A 20875-nucleotide genomic window follows, 5' to 3' on the forward strand; every position below is an offset into this window, starting at 1 on the left:
CCTCCTGTGGCAACGATGCAGCCCTGAAAAACAAAAGAGATTCCGATGAATGTTGGACCAATGGTTGTACTAGTTGTACCAACCAGTTGTACCAATGGTTGTACCAACCAGTTGTACCATGGTTGAATCCCCTGGCATTCAGCAAAAGAGAACAGACACTTCCTGCTCTTTGCTGTTGCAAAAGGAAGATATAGTTAGGCAACACAGTTGATAGCAAAGACACATATGATAATCCTGGGGGAACAGGAAGTAGGGAGTGGAGACATGAGAGGGAGATGTAGCATCAGTGGTGGTGCAGAGGCGTGACCCACACTGGGTGACACCCTCGGGGGGAGTAACACCTCTAGTAGCCAAAATTTTGGAAACCTTTTGGTAAATATGCATTTATGAATAATACTCTCATGCTATATCATATCAAGGGAATTTCATGCAGAATGTAATGAAACAAACCATGTTTAATTTTGTGTATTATATCAATGTTATGGCCAATTAACCAGAAAAAGAAAACACAATAGCCTTGTGTAACAAAAAGTGGATTACTTTAATTCAAAACTGACCAATGAAGCTGGTTCCGAGAGCCCATGAAGTGTTGTTATGACACAGCAGGTAACCAATAAGGTGTTAGTATGAGGCAGCTCTCATTTCCATGTCTCAGAGCTAATATGAGAACTCTTGTTCAGTTGTGTGAGTGTCATGAAATTGGCCACTGGTTTTATTTAGTTAATGATTTGTTGGGTGACCTATACTGTTATATTAGAGCCAAAAACCAAAAGCTTTTTTTTCTTGGAGTTTTATTAACCCTAGCAAAAAAGACCCTATTCCTTCCTAGGGATTATTGGCTTGCCAAACTTAAATTCTTTTAACTTGAGTCATATGATTAAAATAGATTATTGTAAGTGGGAGATGGTATTTTTCATTCTCCGAGTAAATGAAACCAGTAGAAACTATTTCTCATCAACCTTTCCAAAATTTTGTTTTTACATAGAAGCCAGGCTTGGGAAAACGTATTCTTAAATATTACTAGTGTTAGAACAGGGTTATAATAAGATATCTTTGTCACCTGAAGATTGCTCTAGGAGATTACTAGATTATTATTGCTTACTGCAAACAGGACTGAAAGACAGAGTAAAATACCAGTAAATAGAATTTGTCATCTGAAAGTATCAGCTAACCAATGTTAATAAACATATGCTTTCAATTCTCAGTATGTCTGATGAGGTTTCAAACCAAATTAGATTGTTGCTTCTGAAACAGAGAATGGCAGTCTTATTGTAGCTGCCCTGAGGCCCCCTCCTACTCTCAGAGAAAGCAGCTGTAGTTTTGCCATTGCATCTAAACAGCATCCAGATCAGGTCTTTAGTATGCTGACTGTTTTCCTCACTGTGGCTATTTACATCATCCACATCTCATCTTGCTTCTCCCTGCAGGCCTTCCAGAATGCTCCTGTTAAAAATCACCTTGATTTGTACTAAACATGGCACCCTCTGTTTGAAATCTCTTTATTTTGGAGTCAAATTCATTGCCTTCTTTATTTAAGTTTTGCATCTATGTTAAACTCTTTCCAAACTTTTCCTTTTGTTCCCATGGCTATCTTATTTTAGAGTTTATTAATTCTGATTGTTTTAATTGGCTCTGAATATATTCTTTCTTGGAAAGCCTCAATATTTGGATAGGAGACAAAGTTGCAGAGTATTATAAAACTTGCTTGGCATCAAACCGAACATTGAAAGGTTCTGGAAGATGCCCTGCTGGTCACTACTCAGGCTGATGACTGTAACCAGACCTATTTGATTCAAACGATTGTGAGATTGGGAAGGTTGTTTTCTTAAGCCATATTTATGCCTGCCTTATTTAGGTAATTGTATCATTTCCTACACATTGTCTTTAATACTTTGACGTTTTGATTAGACTCACCAAGAACTGTAAGGTGTGTATATGTGTGTGTGTTTCTCACAGTTAGGCGCATATTCAGAAGCCAGAAACAAGATTAAGAAAGTATTTCATGCAGGGACATGCTGCATTCCTACTTCTCCTTTGTGGTGGAAACTGAGTTGCTCAGTGCTATCTGCAATCTGCGCATATTTTGTGCATTTCAGTGAGTCAAGAAGTGTTCATTGTGGCATGGCTTTTAGTTGGCACACAATGCGATGAAATGTTTAGTCTGTAATTGTGGTAAAGTTCAGGGAAGAGTTGCTGATTTTTTTTTTTAAATTAAAACTGCAGATTCTTACTTTTCTAAAATGCTAGAACAGGGGTGTCAAACATAAGGCCTGGGGGCCGGATGTGGCTCTTGGAAGCTTTTTATCCGACCCTCAGACTCTCAGCTGCTGAGGCATGCTGAGGTGTTACTGCTGAAAGGGCAGCCCACTTGAAAATTGAGCTCTGCCATATCTAGAATATGATCATGTATATTTTCTCTTCTGTCATTTGCAGCTAATGAGTTCCCAAGTGAGAAAAAGTGCTTATTTTGGTCATGAACTGTTTAATGACATCACTTCCTGCCAAATGACATCACTTCTGGCCCTCAGCAGGCATCATGAATGCCATTCAGCCCTCTGTATGAAATGAGTGTGACACTCCTGTGCTAGAATAACTTCAGTGTATGATGCTGCGCTACAAATGAGTCAGCTCAGTTTTTATTTTTAAATTGTGAAGGGCCAAAAAAGCTGGAAATAGACACCATAGTAACTGTATAATTTATATATATTATTATAAGGGGTAGGTAGGATGCTTTTGGAAAAATGGTGGGATGACTGCAAAATAAATAATTATTCATTTTTCTCATACTTTTAAGCTAGTTTCAGGGAGGGAAGCAAGGCAAGGAAGCAGATTGCTTTCCCAGCTGAACGTTTCTTGGAGGGCGACTCAGTGGCTGCTTCAGTTGCAGCTTGAGGTAGTGCTAAGAGGAAGAAAGAAGAGAGGCTAGAAAGATAATCGCCTGATACCCAGTTGGCAGTTCTTTCGTAGTAGAGGGACTATGGGGTTGACGCAACCCTTGTGGGTCACTGAGCAGTTCACGAGCAGCAGCAGAAGTAGCAATGGTCGAAACCATAGCTTCCTATAACAGCCTTCAGGGGTGGGTCCAGAATGGAAGTTATGCAGGCATTGCCTGGTCATTATGTTTCAGGCAGATAACACAAATCTTTCATACAGGTCATCGTATTCACACATAGCATCAATTGGCCCTTAATAGTCTGTCTCCTGTCATTGTCTGTCTTTTGCTTTGACTGCCAGATGGCTTGCTGGCAAATCAGTTTCGGCAAGTGAATAATCTACCTGGCATGAGTCACACTGTGGCCCCAAAGGGAATCTTTGTCGTGAAAGAGCAAAATCCTCCTTTTTGTGTGTAAAATGCCGCTAATGGTTTGCTTAGTGACATACATTTCAGCAACATGGCTTTTAGTTTTTTCAGAGAGGAATAAGATGCCTACACGTGCTGAGGTACTGGCACCCCCGCTAATTCTGTCTTTTTTCATTCTCAACTGTTTTATTTCCATGCACTGATTACAGATGAGGTGAACTCTCACGTTTTTAATGTGTTTCTCTGGTGCACCTTTTTTAGCTACTGCTGAATGGAATGAAGGAAAACACAGAGTAGAATCTTTCTTTTGGCCAATATGGGAATCCTAAACAGTACCATCCCTTTGGAGACTAGAACGTCAGCTTGGATTGCAATCAGCTTTGGGCCAAAATGCAAAACTGTATAGAACTGCCTACAGGAAAGCAACAAAAACCAATCAAACCAAGGTTTTCGCAAGACATATAGTAGAAGGCAACCTTGAATACTATGATTTCATAGGTTAAGTTCTCACTGAGATGGCAAAGCTGTGTCTGAACTACACTGCATCAACCTGAAGATTGTATCTTACAGAACTGAATGCCCTCCATTTAGAAGACCAGAGGTTAGGAAGCAAGCTAGTTTTCTGTAGGGAGGAAAATTCCCCCCCCCCCCCCCGAGCATTCAGTCATGCAAATCCCCAACTGAAGTCTGAAGCTCAGACACAGGGCTAAAATCTCCATGAGAACTAGGCTAAAGATTCAGGGTTATAAGGTACACCTGTTCAGTTCTCCTGTCCTAAAGCATACTCCACATCCATTTTGAGTTGAACCCACATCATAGATTTTCTGGTCTGCCAGAAAATAATGTTTCATGCTAGAGTTGCCTGCTTGACTTAATGAGTACTTTTATTTCCATTCCTTTGTTGCATAGTTTGTATGGCTTTTCCTATTACTTCAGTGGTCAGTCTTCTGTAGCCAAAGATTAGATCATCTCAACAAGTAGCCCAAAAGCAAAGAAATGTGATCGCTGTAAAGAGCAGAAATCAGATGTGCCATTTTAGGAAGGATTATTCAGTTCCTGAGGTTGTAATGGAGTCACTCAAATAGCTAGTGATTGAATTAATAGTACGTCACTCTATACCAGTGTTTAACATTACAGCTGCCTGCACAGAATTTTTTCTTCAGACCTTTTATCCATTGATGGATGTTCTCCACATATGACGAGACTTGAACCAATTAGTGCAGTCCAATTTTCAAACAGCTTTTTACCCCACCCTATTTTTCATTAGCAATTCCAGTAGTGGTGCCCCTTGCAAAGTGAAACCAGGTGCTGGAAGTTTCAGTACCCTATTATATAACCCAGTTTGAAGACAGAATGTCTTGCTTGCAGAGTAAGGAACCTGGCACAGTATGCACATAAAATCCAGAGAACAACCTTGATCTCCCAAATTCAGCACTATGCACTGAACATGCTGGATCTCTAAGGTACACCAAATATTGAATGCACCAATCTGATAACATTGTCAGCAGTCCAATAAGTATCCCAAAGTTGTTTTTTGGGACCTGCTGGTTTACTTGGCAGATCCAGATATCTTCAAGTCTGACTCTCAGCTTGCTTTTCAAATGATAATTTTCAGTGGTCCCAGTGTAATTCATTCCTGTACAGCGCAAGCAAGATTCAACCACATAAATGAGACTCTTAATGGAAGTATATGGCCTGTGGGTGGACCACATGGACTGTGTAGATGAAGCACAGCTGCGTTTACCTATGAAACAAGACTTTAGGGGAGATTTAATCAGACCTTTAAAAGATTTATTTTTAAATTCAGGTTAGTTTTCAAAGTACTTACTAATAATGTGAAATGAAGAAAGCTTTAAGAGTGAGTTAAGATAGAAGTCTAAACATGCTACTTCTGTTTCACATTCTTTTCCAAACTTATTTCTTTGGCTTCTGTTTCTAATCTCCAAGCTGGTGCCATCTGTTTACTTGCTCACACCTAATCACTTTAGAACCCAAATAAAATACAATTCAAAATGGTTAATTTAAAAAGTAGAGGTAAGACTGAATAATTGTTTTGCTTATTTCTAGAAAATGAGCTTTCCCCCCTTGTCTCTTTAGCCCAGTGCTTCCCAAACTTTTTAGCACTGAGATCTACTTTTTAAAACAATCTATTGCAGCCCACTTGACCAAAAAGGGAGAGAGAAAGGTTAAATTATTATTATTTAATAATAATTTGGGTAATGCTCCCCTGAGGCTGCTACAGACCTTACATATAGCATGTGTGTGTAGACATTTGCTAGACTCTCCCTAGAAATGGAGTTCAAGGATTGTCGTCCCCCCAAGCCATTACAGTAATTCCAGGGTACACAGCAGTTGTAATCCACTTTCCAGCACCAACATAAGGGCGATGCAGCTGCAAGGTAAGGGGAAACATTCCCTTACTTTGAGGAGGCCTCTGTGAGTGCCACGCAACTGCTGGATACAGCACATATCCCACTGGTACCACTATGCTGGTGCTGGAATGTTGGTTGGGATTGGGCCATAGACTCTTCACCTCCACAGCTATTCATGAAATCCTGCTAACAGAGACTGAGATTTAAACCTGGGCCATCACACATACAGATCAGACACACTCTTGCCTTCCTATCTGCATACCAGCAATCTGTATCTTCTCTGTTCAATTCACAGTGCAGGTTTTTGGGACAGGTTCTGTAGTAATAAAAGTTTCAGCAGTGCACAGAAAGTGAAATCCAAGATGGTATTGACTAGACAACCAACCAGGAGCATAAATTCTAGATGCTAGCAGTAGCTGAAACAGCTTCTGAAATTATCAGGATTCCTTAAGATGGAGTAGCTGTATCAAAAACAACAAAGCAAAGCAACAAAAGCATTCTGTAGCACCTTAAGGACCTTAATTTTATGGACCAGTGATGATCAGTAATACAAAGGTACCCAGGTCATTATTACCTTGCAAGTCCCAAGTCCCCCTCTTGTGTGCCTGTGCAACTTTTATTCTTCTACTAATTTCTAATGGGTCACACCTTCCTTTTTTATTACAGAGGAAATGCTTCCAGCCTGCTCCATTCCTCAAGCATATGCTGCCTATTTGCTGCCCAAGTGAGCCCTTTGGGAACAGGGAACAATTTATTCATTTTACTATGTAAACTGCTTTGTGAACTAGTGTTGTTGAAAAATCATTTATAAGCATTCTTAATAATAATAATAATAATAATAATAATAATAAATGGACTTGGCCAGCTCTATAAACTGAACACAAGCAGAAATGCAGAGAGGATAAGGTTAGTGACTTGTTGTTGCATTAATAGATTCCTCTTCCTCCCATTAAAACTGCAGATACCCTTGAGAAATAGGTTTTGAGCCCAAACACAGAATCCCTCAAATTCTTCTTCAATCAATAAAGGTATAACCTATTTATCCACTGATTTTTCACTGGCAGTTTTATCTCAAGGATGAGAAAGGCCCTTTAAAGGAAAAAAAGTTTATTTAACAATAGCCTCGTTAATGCAAGAGAGGGCAGCTGGCTGACAATCCATTAATCATTCTCTCTCCAGGCACTTAGAACAGCTTCACTCTGGGAAAGCAACCCCTCCCTTCCCCCTGAGCACGTGAAAGAATGTTAAATGGCAGTGATGATCACCTCCTGCATTCTTTCCTGCACTGGGGCTCCTGGTCACAGGAGGGATTGCTGTTTAGGAGTGAAGCCTTTCTAAGTGCCTGGAGAGAGACTGATTGTCTGCTTGATGCATTACAGAAGTCAGCAAGGCTGTTTTCATATCCCTGAGCCAAGGGTCATTGTCTTTTAAATGAATTTGCTTTAATGTGATTTTTGCCATCCACATGAGTTCTGGGAACGGAACCCTCGCAAATACTGATACTCAACCTGTACTAGATTTTCTTCTGGCCAAGAAAGAGCATGCCCCCCCCCCCCCCGCCAATTTTCCTTTCACTTATGCTTGCCTAGAACTGCTGCAGCCTTTGTTCCCTACTTCCAGGTTAAGGGGGGATGGGGTATAGTATATACTGTCTAGTCTTTCCTGTCAGCCTCCAAAATGCTTATTCCTTCGAGCTTCTCCATGTAATAATCATAGAGAGCTTTAGCATCCACCACAGTGGTTTAAAGGGAATAAGGGCCCAATCCTATCCAACTTTCCAGCACTGATGCAGCCACAATGCAGCCCCAAAGTAAAGGAACAAACATTCCCTTACCTTGAGGACACTTCTATGACCACCCTCCCTCCACAGGATGTAGGACAAACCCTGTTGGCATGGCTGGATCAGTACTGGAAAGTTGGATACAATTTGGTCCTAAATCCTTTTGGCAGTTCTGCACTGGCAATTTAAAGCCTCAAGAATATACAACAAACCATCATTTAACACCTCTAACTGCCTTCCCACAATGGTGTGCTATGCACCCTATTGATCAGTGGTTTCCAAAACCTTTTTTTTTACCGTGACCCTAACTTCTTAATAAAGTTAGTTTTCTTAGTTTTCTTCTTAGTGAAGCAGCAACCCATGGAGTTTGTATGTTGTTAATAATAATAATAATAATAATAATAATAATAATGCATTGCAAACAAATGTTATGAAGGTTAAATCTTTCATAACAAATGTTATGAAGGTTAAAGTAGATGAAAACCCTAAATGCGGACTTTGCGAAGAAAAAGATGAGACTGTCACATCTGATATGTGAATGTAGTAAAATCACAGACAGATTACGAATTCAGACACAGTAGAGTTTCAAAATTAATCCTCTTGTCTTTATGTAAAAATTATAATTTGCCAGCATCAAAAATGTTTGGGAACATTAGGTTGAGAAGGTGTTGGAGAATGAACAAATCAAGATCCTGTGGGACTTTACAATTCAAACGGACTCACACTTTGACCAAAATATACCTGATATAACAGTAATAGAAAATTGAAACATCTGACTAGTTGATATTGCAATTCCTGGAGATGCCAGAGTTGAAGAAAAAGGACTAAAAAAAATGACAACATGCTGAGCCCTGGTCATTGAAATCACACCACTATGGACAAAACATACCAAAGTGGTTCACATTGTCATCCGGGCACTTGGAACAATCTCAAAAAGTTTTGTGAATTACTTTAAACAACTGCAGCTTACTGAAGTAACACTATCAGATCTGCAAAAAACATCACCAAGGAACATTGTACATACTGCACCGATACCTAGCTGATACTTAAATCTCAGGCTGAGACTTGTATCAATTGCTCTTTGCCAGTTAACAACTGTTTCATGTAGTTTGGGATAATAATAATAAAAGTGCTCCAGAGGGCTTGACAATGATGTCATCATCATTGCTGAACTCTGAAGCACTGAGAGGGAAGCCATGTCGAACTTCAATTCTGGCTGTGCGACTGCACGTCTTACAGGGAACACTACTTCCTGCGACCCTCAGAAACATCTATGTGACCCTCATCTGAGTTACGACCACTGCAGTAGATAGAACTACTTCTACCTTTGGCTAGTTCTAGTAAAATATTGACAAAACAGTAGTATTACTCCCATGGCCAAAGGACCTTGGAGCCTAAAAAAGAGAATACCTTTTCATCTCTAGAATGTTCATAATCTTGTATTCTGCTTTACGTTAAGGGTCACTCTGTTTTCAAAACTCTGCCAGATAGGTTAGGCCAAGAGAGAATGACTGACCCAAGGTCACCCAGCCAGTGCACTTCTGGGATGTCTGAGTTGGGAGTGGAAGCTGGGGCTCCCTAGTCCAAACCAAACTCACTATTCACTATAGCAGCCTGCAAAGTAGAAAATGGAAGATAACCACTTTAAGGACCCAATCTATCCAACTTTCCAGCACCAATATAGCCCCCAGGTAAGGAAACATTGTTCCCTTATCTCGAGGAGCTCCATGACTTGTCCCTCCACTGTAGGATACAGCGCACGCTCTGTTAGCATGGTTGTATTGGTCCTGGAACGCTGGATAGGATTGGGCCCTAACATACACACATTCATAGCCAGTAGTTTCACTTCTATTAAAGTTTTATTAAAGTTCACATAGTTTCACTTGTATTAAAGATGTGAGAAACCGGAGAGGGGGAGGGGAGAGAATTAGATATTACATGTGAAAATGACTTAACTGTGACCAGAAATAAACTGAGGAGTGGAACAGAAAGCCCTGTTCCATGATTCAGAAGAGAGCAAAGCAGCAGAGGGAGGAAGCGGGGCTGCTGGGGTAGGGAAGAGTACCATCATCACATTCAGAAGCGGAAAAAAGCCATCAAGTCTATTAATTCCAGCGCTACACAGGCACGTACACCTTCGCCTTTCTTCCCCTTCTGTGCTCAGTATTCTCTTGACAAACCTTCCCAGGTGCAGAGCTGTGGCAGCAGCGAAGGTGCCCCAGCAGAGGCAGATTAGACTTGCGGCCCTTTTCACCTTCATGGGGGGTGGGGGATACATAGCTGTGTTTGCAGGGTAACCAGAGGTCGTTCTCTATTTTCCAGGATATGGCCTCTTTTTTAAGCCTCCTGTCCTGGAAAAGAAGAACTTAAATATCCTCCTTTTCTCCATGAGTGGGCCCTGCAGGCAGCACATAGTCATCTTCTAATGAATTACAGATGGTCAGTATCCATCTGGTCAGTATCCACTGACTTGGTATCCACTGATTTGACTTACCATTGATACTGAGGTCTACCTTTAACCAGGAAAAAAGCACCAAAATCCAATTTCCCACCTTTGTGCTGTTTAATGGAATTTCATGGAATGAAATAATTATTTGTCACCCCATCTAGTGGCTGATTGTGGCATATTGTCTATACAAATGCATTCTAGGGTGACAATGGAGGAAAAAGAAACCTGGAAGTGGACTTTAAAGCTATTTTTCCCCTGATTTTTTTTTAATCCACTGGGGGTTTCAGAAGGGCATGACCTGTAAATTCTATGTAATAAATTATACATAATATAGTTTTAAATTTAGTAATAATGTTGAAATTAACCACATGAAATCAATATATAGGTGTTTTTAGCTTTATTTTGTCATGTGCTTCATTTTTCTTGGATGACCTATATTTTAGGGTGCCTTGTCCTCTGTAGTTATGAACATAAGAGCCCTGCTGGATCAGGCCCACCTAGTCCAGCCTCCTGTATCCCGCCAGATGCCTCAGGGAGCACACAAGCCCCCAAAAGACCTGCATGCGGGTGCCCTCCCTTGCACCTGGCATTCTGGGGTAGCCTACCTCTAAAACCAAGAGGTTGCACATACCCATCACTGCTTGTGAGCTGCGATGGACTTTTCCTCCAGAAATTGGTCCAATCCCCCTTGAAATGCATCCAGGTCAAATGCCACCCCACATCCTGTGGCAGGGAGTTCCACAGGCTGACTACACGCTGGGTAAAGAAATATTTTGAACTCTCTCAGCACTCTGTTTTAGTGGGATGCCCCTGGTTCTGGTTCTGGTGTTGTGCGAGATTCCTGTCCTATGCCTGTCTACTCAGAAGTAAGTCCCATCAGAGTCAATGGGGCTTACTCCCAGGTAAGTGTGGCTAGGGTTGCACCCTGGGCCCCGTGCAGCTGGCGCGGAGGGCGGCAGCACAAGGAGGCGCCTGGGGCTTCTCCTGAGGCAGGGGCCAGGCAGGCCCCCCTTCTGCGCAGCGGCGTCAGAGCAAAGCACGTGCGGGCGGCGCCCAATAGCGGAGACCTGAGGGCGGGGGAGCCCAGCGGGGCCTCTTGCCAGGCGGCGGCGAGGGCGGGCTGCGGTGAGTGACGCGCGTCGCGGCGGGGCAGAAATGCGGAAGACTTAGGAGCCGCCTCAGCCCGGAGTGTCAGTCGGGCTCGGCTTAAAGAGGAGGCGGCGTCGGGGAGCGGAGCTGTGCGGGACGTGGGTAAGAGGCGTCGCGGCTCCCTCGCCTTCCCTCCCGCGCCCCCGGCTTCGAAGGCTCGGGTGGTTTAGGCTGCGCTGCTTCCTCAGGGTGGGGGAGGGGCGCTCGCCCCCCTCAGGGGCTCCGCTTGCAGCACGCGCGGCCTCGGGGAGCGGAGCCTCTGCCTCGAGGCCTGCCCTCCCTCGGGACTCCCTGGGACCCCCTTCACTGGCGGCGGCGTGGCTGTGTCTGCGCTCGGCCCCGCTCGCGACGGGCACCAGCCCGCCCTGCCGCGGGAGAGGACGTGGTCTGGCAGCCCGCCCGGGGATGCCCGGCGCCCTCCGGGGCTCCTTTCCCGGCTGCGGAGGACACGGTGATGCCCCCCGACCTGCTTAACGGCACAGCCTGGAAGGAGGCTCTGGCGAGAGACCTGGTGGTGGAAAGAGGTATCCTCGCCCGCTCGCCTTTTCTTCCCGCTCTGGTTGGAGGCTGCGACCCTACCGCGCTTTCCTGGCAGTAAGCCCCATTCACTATAGTGGGACTTACTTCTGAGGAGACAGGCAGAGGATTGGGCTCCAAGGCTGCCATCCAGTCCACACTTTCCTGAGAGTAAGCTCCATTGGCTATAGTGGGACTTACTTCTGTGTAGACAGGCATAGGATTGTGCTCTGGAGCTGCAATCCTATCACGCTGCCCTGGGAGTAAGCCCCATTGAACACCAGAGGACTTACTTCCGCGTAGACATGCCTACGATTGTGCCCTAAATTCTTTAAATTCTCCAGTCTTGAGGTGACTTAAGGCACAATCGTAGGCATGTCTACTCAGAAGTAAGTCCCACTATAGCCAATGGAGCTTACTCTCAGGAAAGTGTGCATAGGATTGCAGCCTTACCTTTTCCCTTTCTTGGTTTTTCTTTCTGCCCATTTGTGTGTGTGTGTATGTATATGATGTGTTATGGCTGTTCTCTGATCAGAGATTTTGAGTTAAAGTTGCATGCTTAAGATAGCATAAAGAAGTTTCTCCCTAACTAACTACTGGTGATGGTAGTCCTGGGCGTGAGTAGTTGAAGCATAAGGGGCTGGATTTACCACTGCCTTTAGTTCTTGCTTGTCACTCAGTGGGGACTGGTGTATACGTGTTGGGTATGGTGATTACAGGACTAGGGTTACAAACTGATTGACAGCACAGTCCTGGACATGATTGCTCAGACTTACTCCCAGATAAAGGTGTATAGGATTGCAATCTAAGATGGTGCAAATATTAGTGAGTAAGGCTGCAATCCTGTCCATACTTAACTGGCAGCAAACCGCTTTGATTATAATGGGGCTTACTTATGAGTAGACATGCATAGGAGTGGACTTTAAGCCACCTGAACTGACCGGGACTAATTTCTGAGTAAACGTACATAGGATTGTACAGTAAGAGTACCAGGATTTGGCATACATATGAATATCAGTATCTCTTTTTTTCCCTTTTGGGTGTTTTAGTGTGGTAGTTTCTGTCATTTATGTGTTGTAATGAGGAAGGCAGTGCACATTTTTCCCAGTTGCGATTATTCATTAGTACAGAGTTTGGATCCTTGGAATTTTATTTCCCCCCCCCCACTTTATTCTGTGTATGTGTCCCCCCTCCCTCCCCAAAAACATTGGGCAAATTTTAAGTAATCTTGATAATATCTAAATGGACTAATGTGTTGTCTCTACTACAGTGTTTTTGTTCTGTATGGTAGTTTGCCATTATGTAGATTATGGACTTTTAAAACAAGTTCCTTTCATTAGAAATAAAAACATATCCTGTGGAAAAATATAACTATAGGAGCTTGTAACTTTAAGCTTTGTGTGAGCATTGTTTCCTACCGCCTTTGTTGAAATCCACCCCCAAGTGGTTGTTTGAAATGCGAATTGTTTCTCACCTGTAACCATTTGTCTCTGGGCTCTATATGGTGGACAAGAGCATGTGTGAGGTGGTGGGGAGAGCATAGAGTTAGAATCTGTATTGTAGTTCAGGTTGGGAAACTATAATGCATTGAAAATGTGATTTTGGTAATGAAGCCCACACCCTATTGCTGTTCTACACTGTCAGTCTGTGAATCACTTAGTGTGTATCACTGTTGCATGTTCATGCATGTGCACCTCCACTCTTTTTGCATGCAAACCCTCCCCTTTGACGCTTTTTCTTAACAAAGCCAAGTGTTAAGAAGCTTGTGAAACAAATGAAGCATCTTTTTTTCCAAATATCAATTTGAATTGTGCATTTTCTCCCCCCTCCCTGAGATTTCTGGTCTACTTTTTCTTAAATAACTCTTCAGGTTGCGAACAGATTTCTAAATACAGAAGCAAGGGGTTGATCTTCTTTAGAAATCTATAGTCCTGGACTAATTTTAGAAGACTATGTTTTGGGCAGTTATCAGAAGTGATATGTTATTTCAGTCATCTTTGTGTTCTAGAAAAGCCTAAATCAAAAATACTTACTTTGCATGCTGATGTTTTGCAATGGCTGCTTAATTGCTGAAATAAATGGGGCCAAATAAATAGAGGCTACTGGCCTCTGAAATAATTGGCATTCTGTGGTAACTCAGAGATTGTAAAAATGTCTTTTTAACCGTAAACTCTTACTTGGGGTGGGAGGGGAAATCATAGAGCATAAAAACCAAAGGTATATTTATACCTTGCTGTCGCTAACTATAGCCATTCAGTGACCTGAGGAAATATTAACAGTTGGACTGTTGTACATGGTATTTGTAGCGGGAACAGTAAGAATCTGTAACTGGCAGCTTAAAGTATTTGTGTTTGGTCATTAAGGGTCAGGAAAAAAACTGACAAAGAGAAAAGGATCAGTAATGTATGCATTTCCCTCAATTGAATAATGGAGTCTTTCTAATCTCCTGAATTACAAATAATGCTTATGAAGTTTACTGTAACTATATAATATTCTGCATAGTATCTTCAGAGAACCATGTTTTGGGACATGTGTCTCTGCAGGCAGTGCTAGATTTAGCCTCTGACAAGTTTGAACATTCTCAGTTCTTGTAAATTAGGAGAAATTTGGCATTTATATGAATGAACACTTAAACTTACATGAATGCGAAGACAAAACACTGAGAATGAGGTTGTTTGGAGGAAAAAATATCCTTATTCTAATCCTGTTTTAAAGCTTTGCATCTCCAGCCTAGCCAAGTTTTTATATCATTTTGTATTCTTACCCATTTTTTTGCACCTGTTTTATAAAAGTGCTGAATTTTTACATCTCTGGGATTGAAATGCCTGTGCCCATTTGCCAACCATTATTTCTGAGTACACTATTTTACAGAAGTCACTAAAATAACAGCTATTGCATACTGATAGCCTCAGGTTGCCTTTGGTTTGCTACTTATGTCCCTTAGGAAGATGCTGTAGCTCACAGGCAGAGCACATGCATTGCATGCAGAAGGTCACAGGTTCAGTCCCTGGTATGTCTAGGTAAGGCAGAGAAAAGCTTTATGTCTCACAGGCAGCAGCACTGCAGGATTTTAGTGCCAACAATGCTGAGTGAGATGGACCAATGGTCTGACTCTGTATAAGACAGCTTCCTGTATATCCCATGAGGATAATCAAAGGCATGTTTTGGCAGTTCTTATCTTACATGTGGGCTGTTGAAGATTTGAATTGTAAATAGCTTGTCATGTACATTTAGAGTTTGATTTGTGTGATCTATGTAGAAGAAACTGAATGAGAAAAAATCATTTTCTTCTTGCATGTTCAAACAAGTACATTATGCTGTCATTGATGTATTTTTCTGTTAATTTGAATGGTTAAAGGTGTGATCCTTCAAGATTAATGATGTGACAAGTTTGTCCCAAAGTGCCATAATTTTAATTGATGCATTAATTGAATCTGAGGCGTGTAAAGCAATTATCATGTCTTCCAAAAGGAAAACATTTGTAATACCCTGGGGTGTTTTCTTTAATCTTTAAGACATTTTATGGGCATTGTGACTTTGTAAAACTACAGTGACTTTCTAGGTTAATCTCTCATCACCATGGTTTCACTGTTTTAAAGAGTGAGAGAATCCAGAGTGATCAAACCAAAGGCTAGTTTTTTTTTCTTCAGAGGAGCCCTTCCAGTTTCTAACCTTCACTTTGCACTTTTCTGTTGTGCTTTCCCGGTGCTGGGGGGTGGTCTAGTTACAGATAAGTTGCAAACAATTTACTTTTATAGGGATACCAAAGGCAATGTTATGACCATAATAAGCTTTATGATATTATTTTGGTCTACCTGTACCGCCTTTTGCTTTTAATTTCTGTACTCTGGCTCCCAGAACCTCAAAATATTTGGGACTGAACTAAGCAGTATGTTGTAGAACTGCTAGTCGCAAGAAGAATCTCCTGTAATTGAGCATGCCTTCAAATAAGAGCATGCCTTCATATGGAGAATGAAGTTGGCTTATGTGACATTTCTTTAATCCAAACCAAAGAAGACTCTAGAACAGTGATTTTCAACCTTATTCATCTCATGGCACACCATCAGTATTTTGATAATTGACAAGGCACACTCATTGACAGTAGGGGCTCGCATCCCCAAGTGGCCATACTAACAAGTGTCTCTCCCCCAAACTCTTGTGGCACACCTGCAGACCATCTGCGACAAACCAGTGTGCCACGACAGTAGTTGAAAATGGCTGCTCTAGAAGCTTGCAGCACAATGGCATGATAGGGCTAAAGTGGTTGCCTCCCCACCATGTAGAAATTTTTGTCAAGTTTGTTGTTTTGTTTACGGCATTTTTACGCCACCTTTCTCCCTGAGGGGACCCATGGCGGCTTACAAAAGTACAGGTACAGAAATAGTAAAAATCACAATTAAAAACAATTGCACTTGTTGTTTCTTCATATTCTTCCAGTAGAATGAAATGTTTGACATCACTGCAATAATATGAAAAAATTTATTGATGTAACTTCATCACTTTCAGTGACTTTTAGGTTTTCAGGATGGCTGACTTTTTAGTAGGTGTGCTGTATGCGTTCCATGATGGCTTGTTGAAAGTGCAAGAAGAATTGATGATATGTGAAGTATTATAAAACATCTCAGCTTCATGATCTATTACTGCATATCTGATTTAACTTGTGTTTTTCATAATGTCAAGCCCCAGGCTTGGTGACATGATCCTGGGAAAAAGATCATACAGTATTTGGGTTAAATGTTGTGATGTGCTGTGGCAGGGATCCAGAACTGGGGAATAGAGGAGCAATTAAGTGGCATGGTGTGAGGCAGTTACTTAATCATGTGAATGTGCATGCTTGCAAGTTTTCTGTTTCTTTTAAATGCGCTGATTTCAGAGTGAAAAAGCAAGGAGATGCGAAGCCCAAAACTGCTGTTCAAAATTAATGGTTTATTGATCAATTGTCCAATGCATTCCAATAAGACTCTTTTGCTCCCAAAAAAGCTTCTTATTGGGATGCACTGAGCAATTTTTCAGGCATCATATTTGGTTCATAACCTGAGACTTCATTTCTCCTCTTGTTTTACTCTGGTGCTGCTTTTGTTCTGTTTTTGGCCAGTAATGGACTGACACTACTTTTCTTTTTTCTTCTCTCTCCTTGCCAGCGGAACTGGAGTTTGTTCAGATCATCATCATAATTGTGGTAATAACTGTTATGGTAGTAGTGATCATCTGCTTGTTGAACCATTACAAATTGTCATCACGGTCCTTCATTGGTCGCCAAAGCAGGAGACAAGAAGAATCTTTACAACCTGTGAGTTAAAACTCTTTGATGCTGTGCTCCTTGGCCTATGAATGATTGGCTCTTGCGGCAGTCACATTTGTTCAGTTCACAGAGAACAAGAGATACACAAAAGTGATGGCCATGGTTTCTCTGGACCAAAGTATGCTAGCTTTAATCAGTTCTATGCCCATATAAGTTGGTCAAGCAAATTATATCACTTTGACTGCAATCTTAACCATACTTTCCTGAGAGTAAGCCCCATTGAACATAATAGGAGTTATTTCTGAGTAGACCTGGTTAGGATTGTACCCTTTCGCTGTTTGTCTTCCAGGGACAATCAGCCATGCTAAAAGTATGAGAAATTCATTGTAATAGTTTTGCTGTTTGCTTTCTTTTTGAAAATCAGCATACTTTTACATAACTATGAAGATACATTTTAAGTCTCGTTTTGCCTCTGTCCACATAAGTATGAAACCTCTTAGTTGTTGTTGTAATAGGAGATCCAAAGATAAAAAATTGTGACTTATCATGTTTGTGCCCGATCTTTTTTCCAAGGTGCTTGGGACGCATACATTGATTTCCCTCTTATATTTTCACAATAATTCTGTGACATTAGTTATGCTGAATGATAGTGATTGCTCCAAGCTCATATGGTGATCTTGGGCTTTGTACTTGGATCATTATTTTTGCATACCTCTGTGGCATGGCAAACAAATTGTATGATCTGTTCTTCACAAATGAGAAATTACTGCCAGCTGAAGTGAATATGTAATACTTCCCATTTGAATTGGACCTGAGAGAGGCATATTCTAGGCCAACTGTAAGAGAGACCAAGAGAGACCAATCCAAGTTGGTTATTTCCTCTTAGCTAGTCTCCTCCAACCCATAGCATTATAGTAATGTGAAAAGCAATGTTAAATTATGATACTGCTTTTCTTAATGGAGAAAGTCAAATTCCTAGTTCTGTTTCCCCTTGAATATTCTTTAGCAAACTGTAAAGTACAAGTGGAGTCTGTTTATCTCCGGATTTTTCATCCATGGATCTGGTTCAACGGGAGAACCCTGGACCTGCTTTGAGCCAGACTTTAGCTACATCTGAGCCTTCCAAAGGAGACTGGAGCTGCACTCCGGTCCTGTCTGGAGGGCTTTCTGAAGCCCACAGAGGCAGTGTGTGTCCACCTGCTGCCTGTATGAGCTTCCGAATGGTTCGCAGAGGCAAAAAAAGCCAGTTTCCCAAGGGAAACTGTAAGTGGTGCTCTTTCACCTCTGTGGGCCATTCTGAAGCTTGCAGAGGCAGCAGGCAAATACATGCTGCCTCTGCAGGCTTCAGAAAGCCCTCCAGAGGCAACAGGAGTGCAGCTCCAGTCTCCTTTGGAGGGAGAAAGGGGCAGAAAATCGCAGATTTGATTATCTGTGATTTTCAGTGTCACTGAGGGGTCCAAGAATGGTTTCCTTGTGGATACCGAGGCCCCACCTGTATAAATAACAACCATGTATCATTGAGCACCTGTGATTGTGCTTGTGGAAATTCTGGTGACATGATTTTTCAGAAAATCTTAAACCAGAAAATGGTCTGCAAAACTTTCTGATTTAAGATTTTTTTTTGAAAAGTAGCTTCATTGACCAGAACTTCCAGAAGCACAATCACAGGGCTTTGTGATACATATGTGTCCTTTATACTTTACATCTTTGCAAATACTCCAAATCAGTGTTTCTCAAACTGTGGGTCGGGACCCACTAGGTGGGTCGCGAGCCAATGTCAGGTGTGTCCCCATTCATTTCAATATTTTATTTTTAATTTATTAGACTTGATGCTCCCATGGTATGTGACTGAATTTGGGGAAATGTTACAGGCCTGTACTTTTAACAAGCTACTATTTATACTCTTTTAACAGTGATAGTCAATGGGCCTTACTTCTGGATAAGTGTGGATAGGTTTGCAGCCTACGATTGTTAAAAACTTTCCTGCTTGATTTTGTCACTTCTGGTCATGACATCACTTCTGGTGGGTCCTGACAGATTCTTATTTCTAAAAAGTGGGTCCCAGTACGAAATGTGTGAGAACCACTGCTCTAAATCAATCTGGATTTGATAGAGCATGCTTTTTTAGCATATTTGCAAAACAGATTGAAGCTATACCATGTTAATATTTCATGCAGCATCCAAAAAATTGTTAGAGTATTTGATTAGTACAGTACAGTTAATGTGGTTTAAATGTTTTATTCAAAGTCAATTTTTCTTGGAAATTACTTTCACTTGAATATTTGTCACTATTTTAAAATATAATGATATGCACTTCCCTATGTGGTTGGCTTAAATTTTAAGGAAGAAAAAGGGCACTGAAAACTTACAAATTTAACATACTCCAAAGAGCTATACAGTTGTTTACTAGGGATGGTGACCTTAAAAAATTAAATACAGCTTCGAGATTGCCCAATTTGACTTGTAAAAATTATTTTCCTCGTTTAGAAAATATTGCAGTGGAAAACATTTTTACATGTTTTATGTTGCGGAAAATGTTTTGTCTCGCACTATTGATTTTGCTTGTTTGCTTTTACTCAGTTGTATTCATGGATATTGTAATGCACATACCTGTACACATAAAATGCAAGAAACACATATGTTTAGCAACATTAATTGACATGTAAAATGTGGAACTGTTTTCACTGATTAATAGGTATTGGCATTGTAGTTGCATGGTGTAACTTGGCTCCAGTTTGCGTTTTTTAAGTTCCTGAAAGCCAAGGAACTGAAACTGTGAGGCTATCACTGTATCAGTGTGAAGGATCTAGTGCCCTATGACCCTAATGTTATCCCCTTTTCTGCTTAGGCTTGCAACCCAGAGTGTGAATAATAAGCCTCAAATAAATTGTGGCAACAAAGTACTAGTTGATTTCAATGATGGCATAAGAAAAGTAAACGTATTTTAAAATGGGCTTGTTTGGTTTTGTTCTCTATTTTGTTTTTTAAAAAAAGTTTAAAGTTGATATGGCGAAGATCTTTTTGTTTTTTAAAAGAATTTTGAAAGTCTTTGCTTTACTGGGAATGATTTGGTACTTGGCTGTTGGAAAAGTACTTGTATGTATACCAGATTTAGAATGTTTACAGACTAATAATGCCTAAAGGGAAAGTCAATCAATTTGGTTTTATAGCAGGGACGTTGCATAGTATAAAATACCAGCAGCAAGCTTTCAAATTATGGTGGTGTTCTGTTTTGCAAATTTGACCAGTTTGTTCTTTTAGTAACATTCAGTTAGAATGTTTTATTCAGTAAAATCAGTTAGAGCTGATTTTTTTGTGATGGTATGTGATCTTGTGAAGGCAGAATTTCCCTTCACTGTCCAATCTCTATTCCTTGTTTTGTGATGTGATATTTGCATCATGATCCGCTTTGCATTTTTTTTCCATAACTGAACTTTGTGTTACCTCCTCAGTTCTCATTCAACCAGTACAATTTTAAAAAATGCAATTTCACTATGCCCCACTGTCTGTAGTACGGAAAAATTGCTGGTTGAATGCCAACTCTGTATGGCTATATGAAGCAGCCTTATCTAGAATTAGTGGTTTATCTAGTCCAGTGGTTCTCAAACCTTTTAGCTCCAGGACCCACTTTTTAAAATGATGCTCTGTCAGGACCTTCCTAGCTTTGTGGGACTTAAAAAAAAAAAAAGGCAATCTAGAAAGAAATATTTTTCTTTATTTACAAGTAATATTATCTGCAAAAAAACTTTATCCATTTCTTGTGATGTGACAGCCCTAATGAATAGCTTCGGGGCTTAGTTATGTGACCCTGCCGACACCTGCCCCCAGTACATGTCATTGACAGACTTGGGGGAGAGGGGAAACACACCAGAACAAAGGATGCTCAAACATCTATCTCCCTATATTTACACAAGCTTGCAAAATGCAGAAGCTAAATTATTTGCAGGGCAGTTTGCAGCTGTCTGATTTTTGAATTGCTTTAGAGCTTGAGGCAATTAGTTCTTTGATCTTTCCATCGCCCTGTTTTCATTGGAGGCTCTGTGGGACCCACCAGAAATTGGATCAT

The 20875-nt window shown here is 41.2% G+C and overlaps 2 protein-coding genes across 5 annotated transcripts in view; both read left to right on the forward strand.

Annotated features, from left to right (window-relative positions):
* Positions 1-20875, forward strand: part of LDLRAD4 (low density lipoprotein receptor class A domain containing 4) — a 370927-nt gene that overhangs the window by 338699 nt on the left and 11353 nt on the right. For 3 of the 4 annotated variants that reach the window (XM_066623784.1, XM_066623783.1, XM_066623785.1), the window contains one exon: positions 16709-16857. In XM_066623784.1, coding sequence (XP_066479881.1) covers positions 16709-16857 — 149 coding nt within the window. Of the gene's footprint in view, positions 1-11054; positions 11154-16708; positions 16858-20875 lie in introns of those variants that run through there. The other variant, XM_066623786.1, reaches the window with a different exon arrangement.
* RNMT (RNA guanine-7 methyltransferase) overlaps positions 1-20875 on the forward strand; it is a 224878-nt gene that overhangs the window by 125625 nt on the left and 78378 nt on the right. The window lies entirely within an intron of this gene.

This window comes from Tiliqua scincoides, chromosome 4 (genome assembly GCF_035046505.1).
Source record: "Tiliqua scincoides isolate rTilSci1 chromosome 4, rTilSci1.hap2, whole genome shotgun sequence".
NCBI lineage: Eukaryota > Metazoa > Chordata > Lepidosauria > Squamata > Scincidae > Tiliqua > Tiliqua scincoides.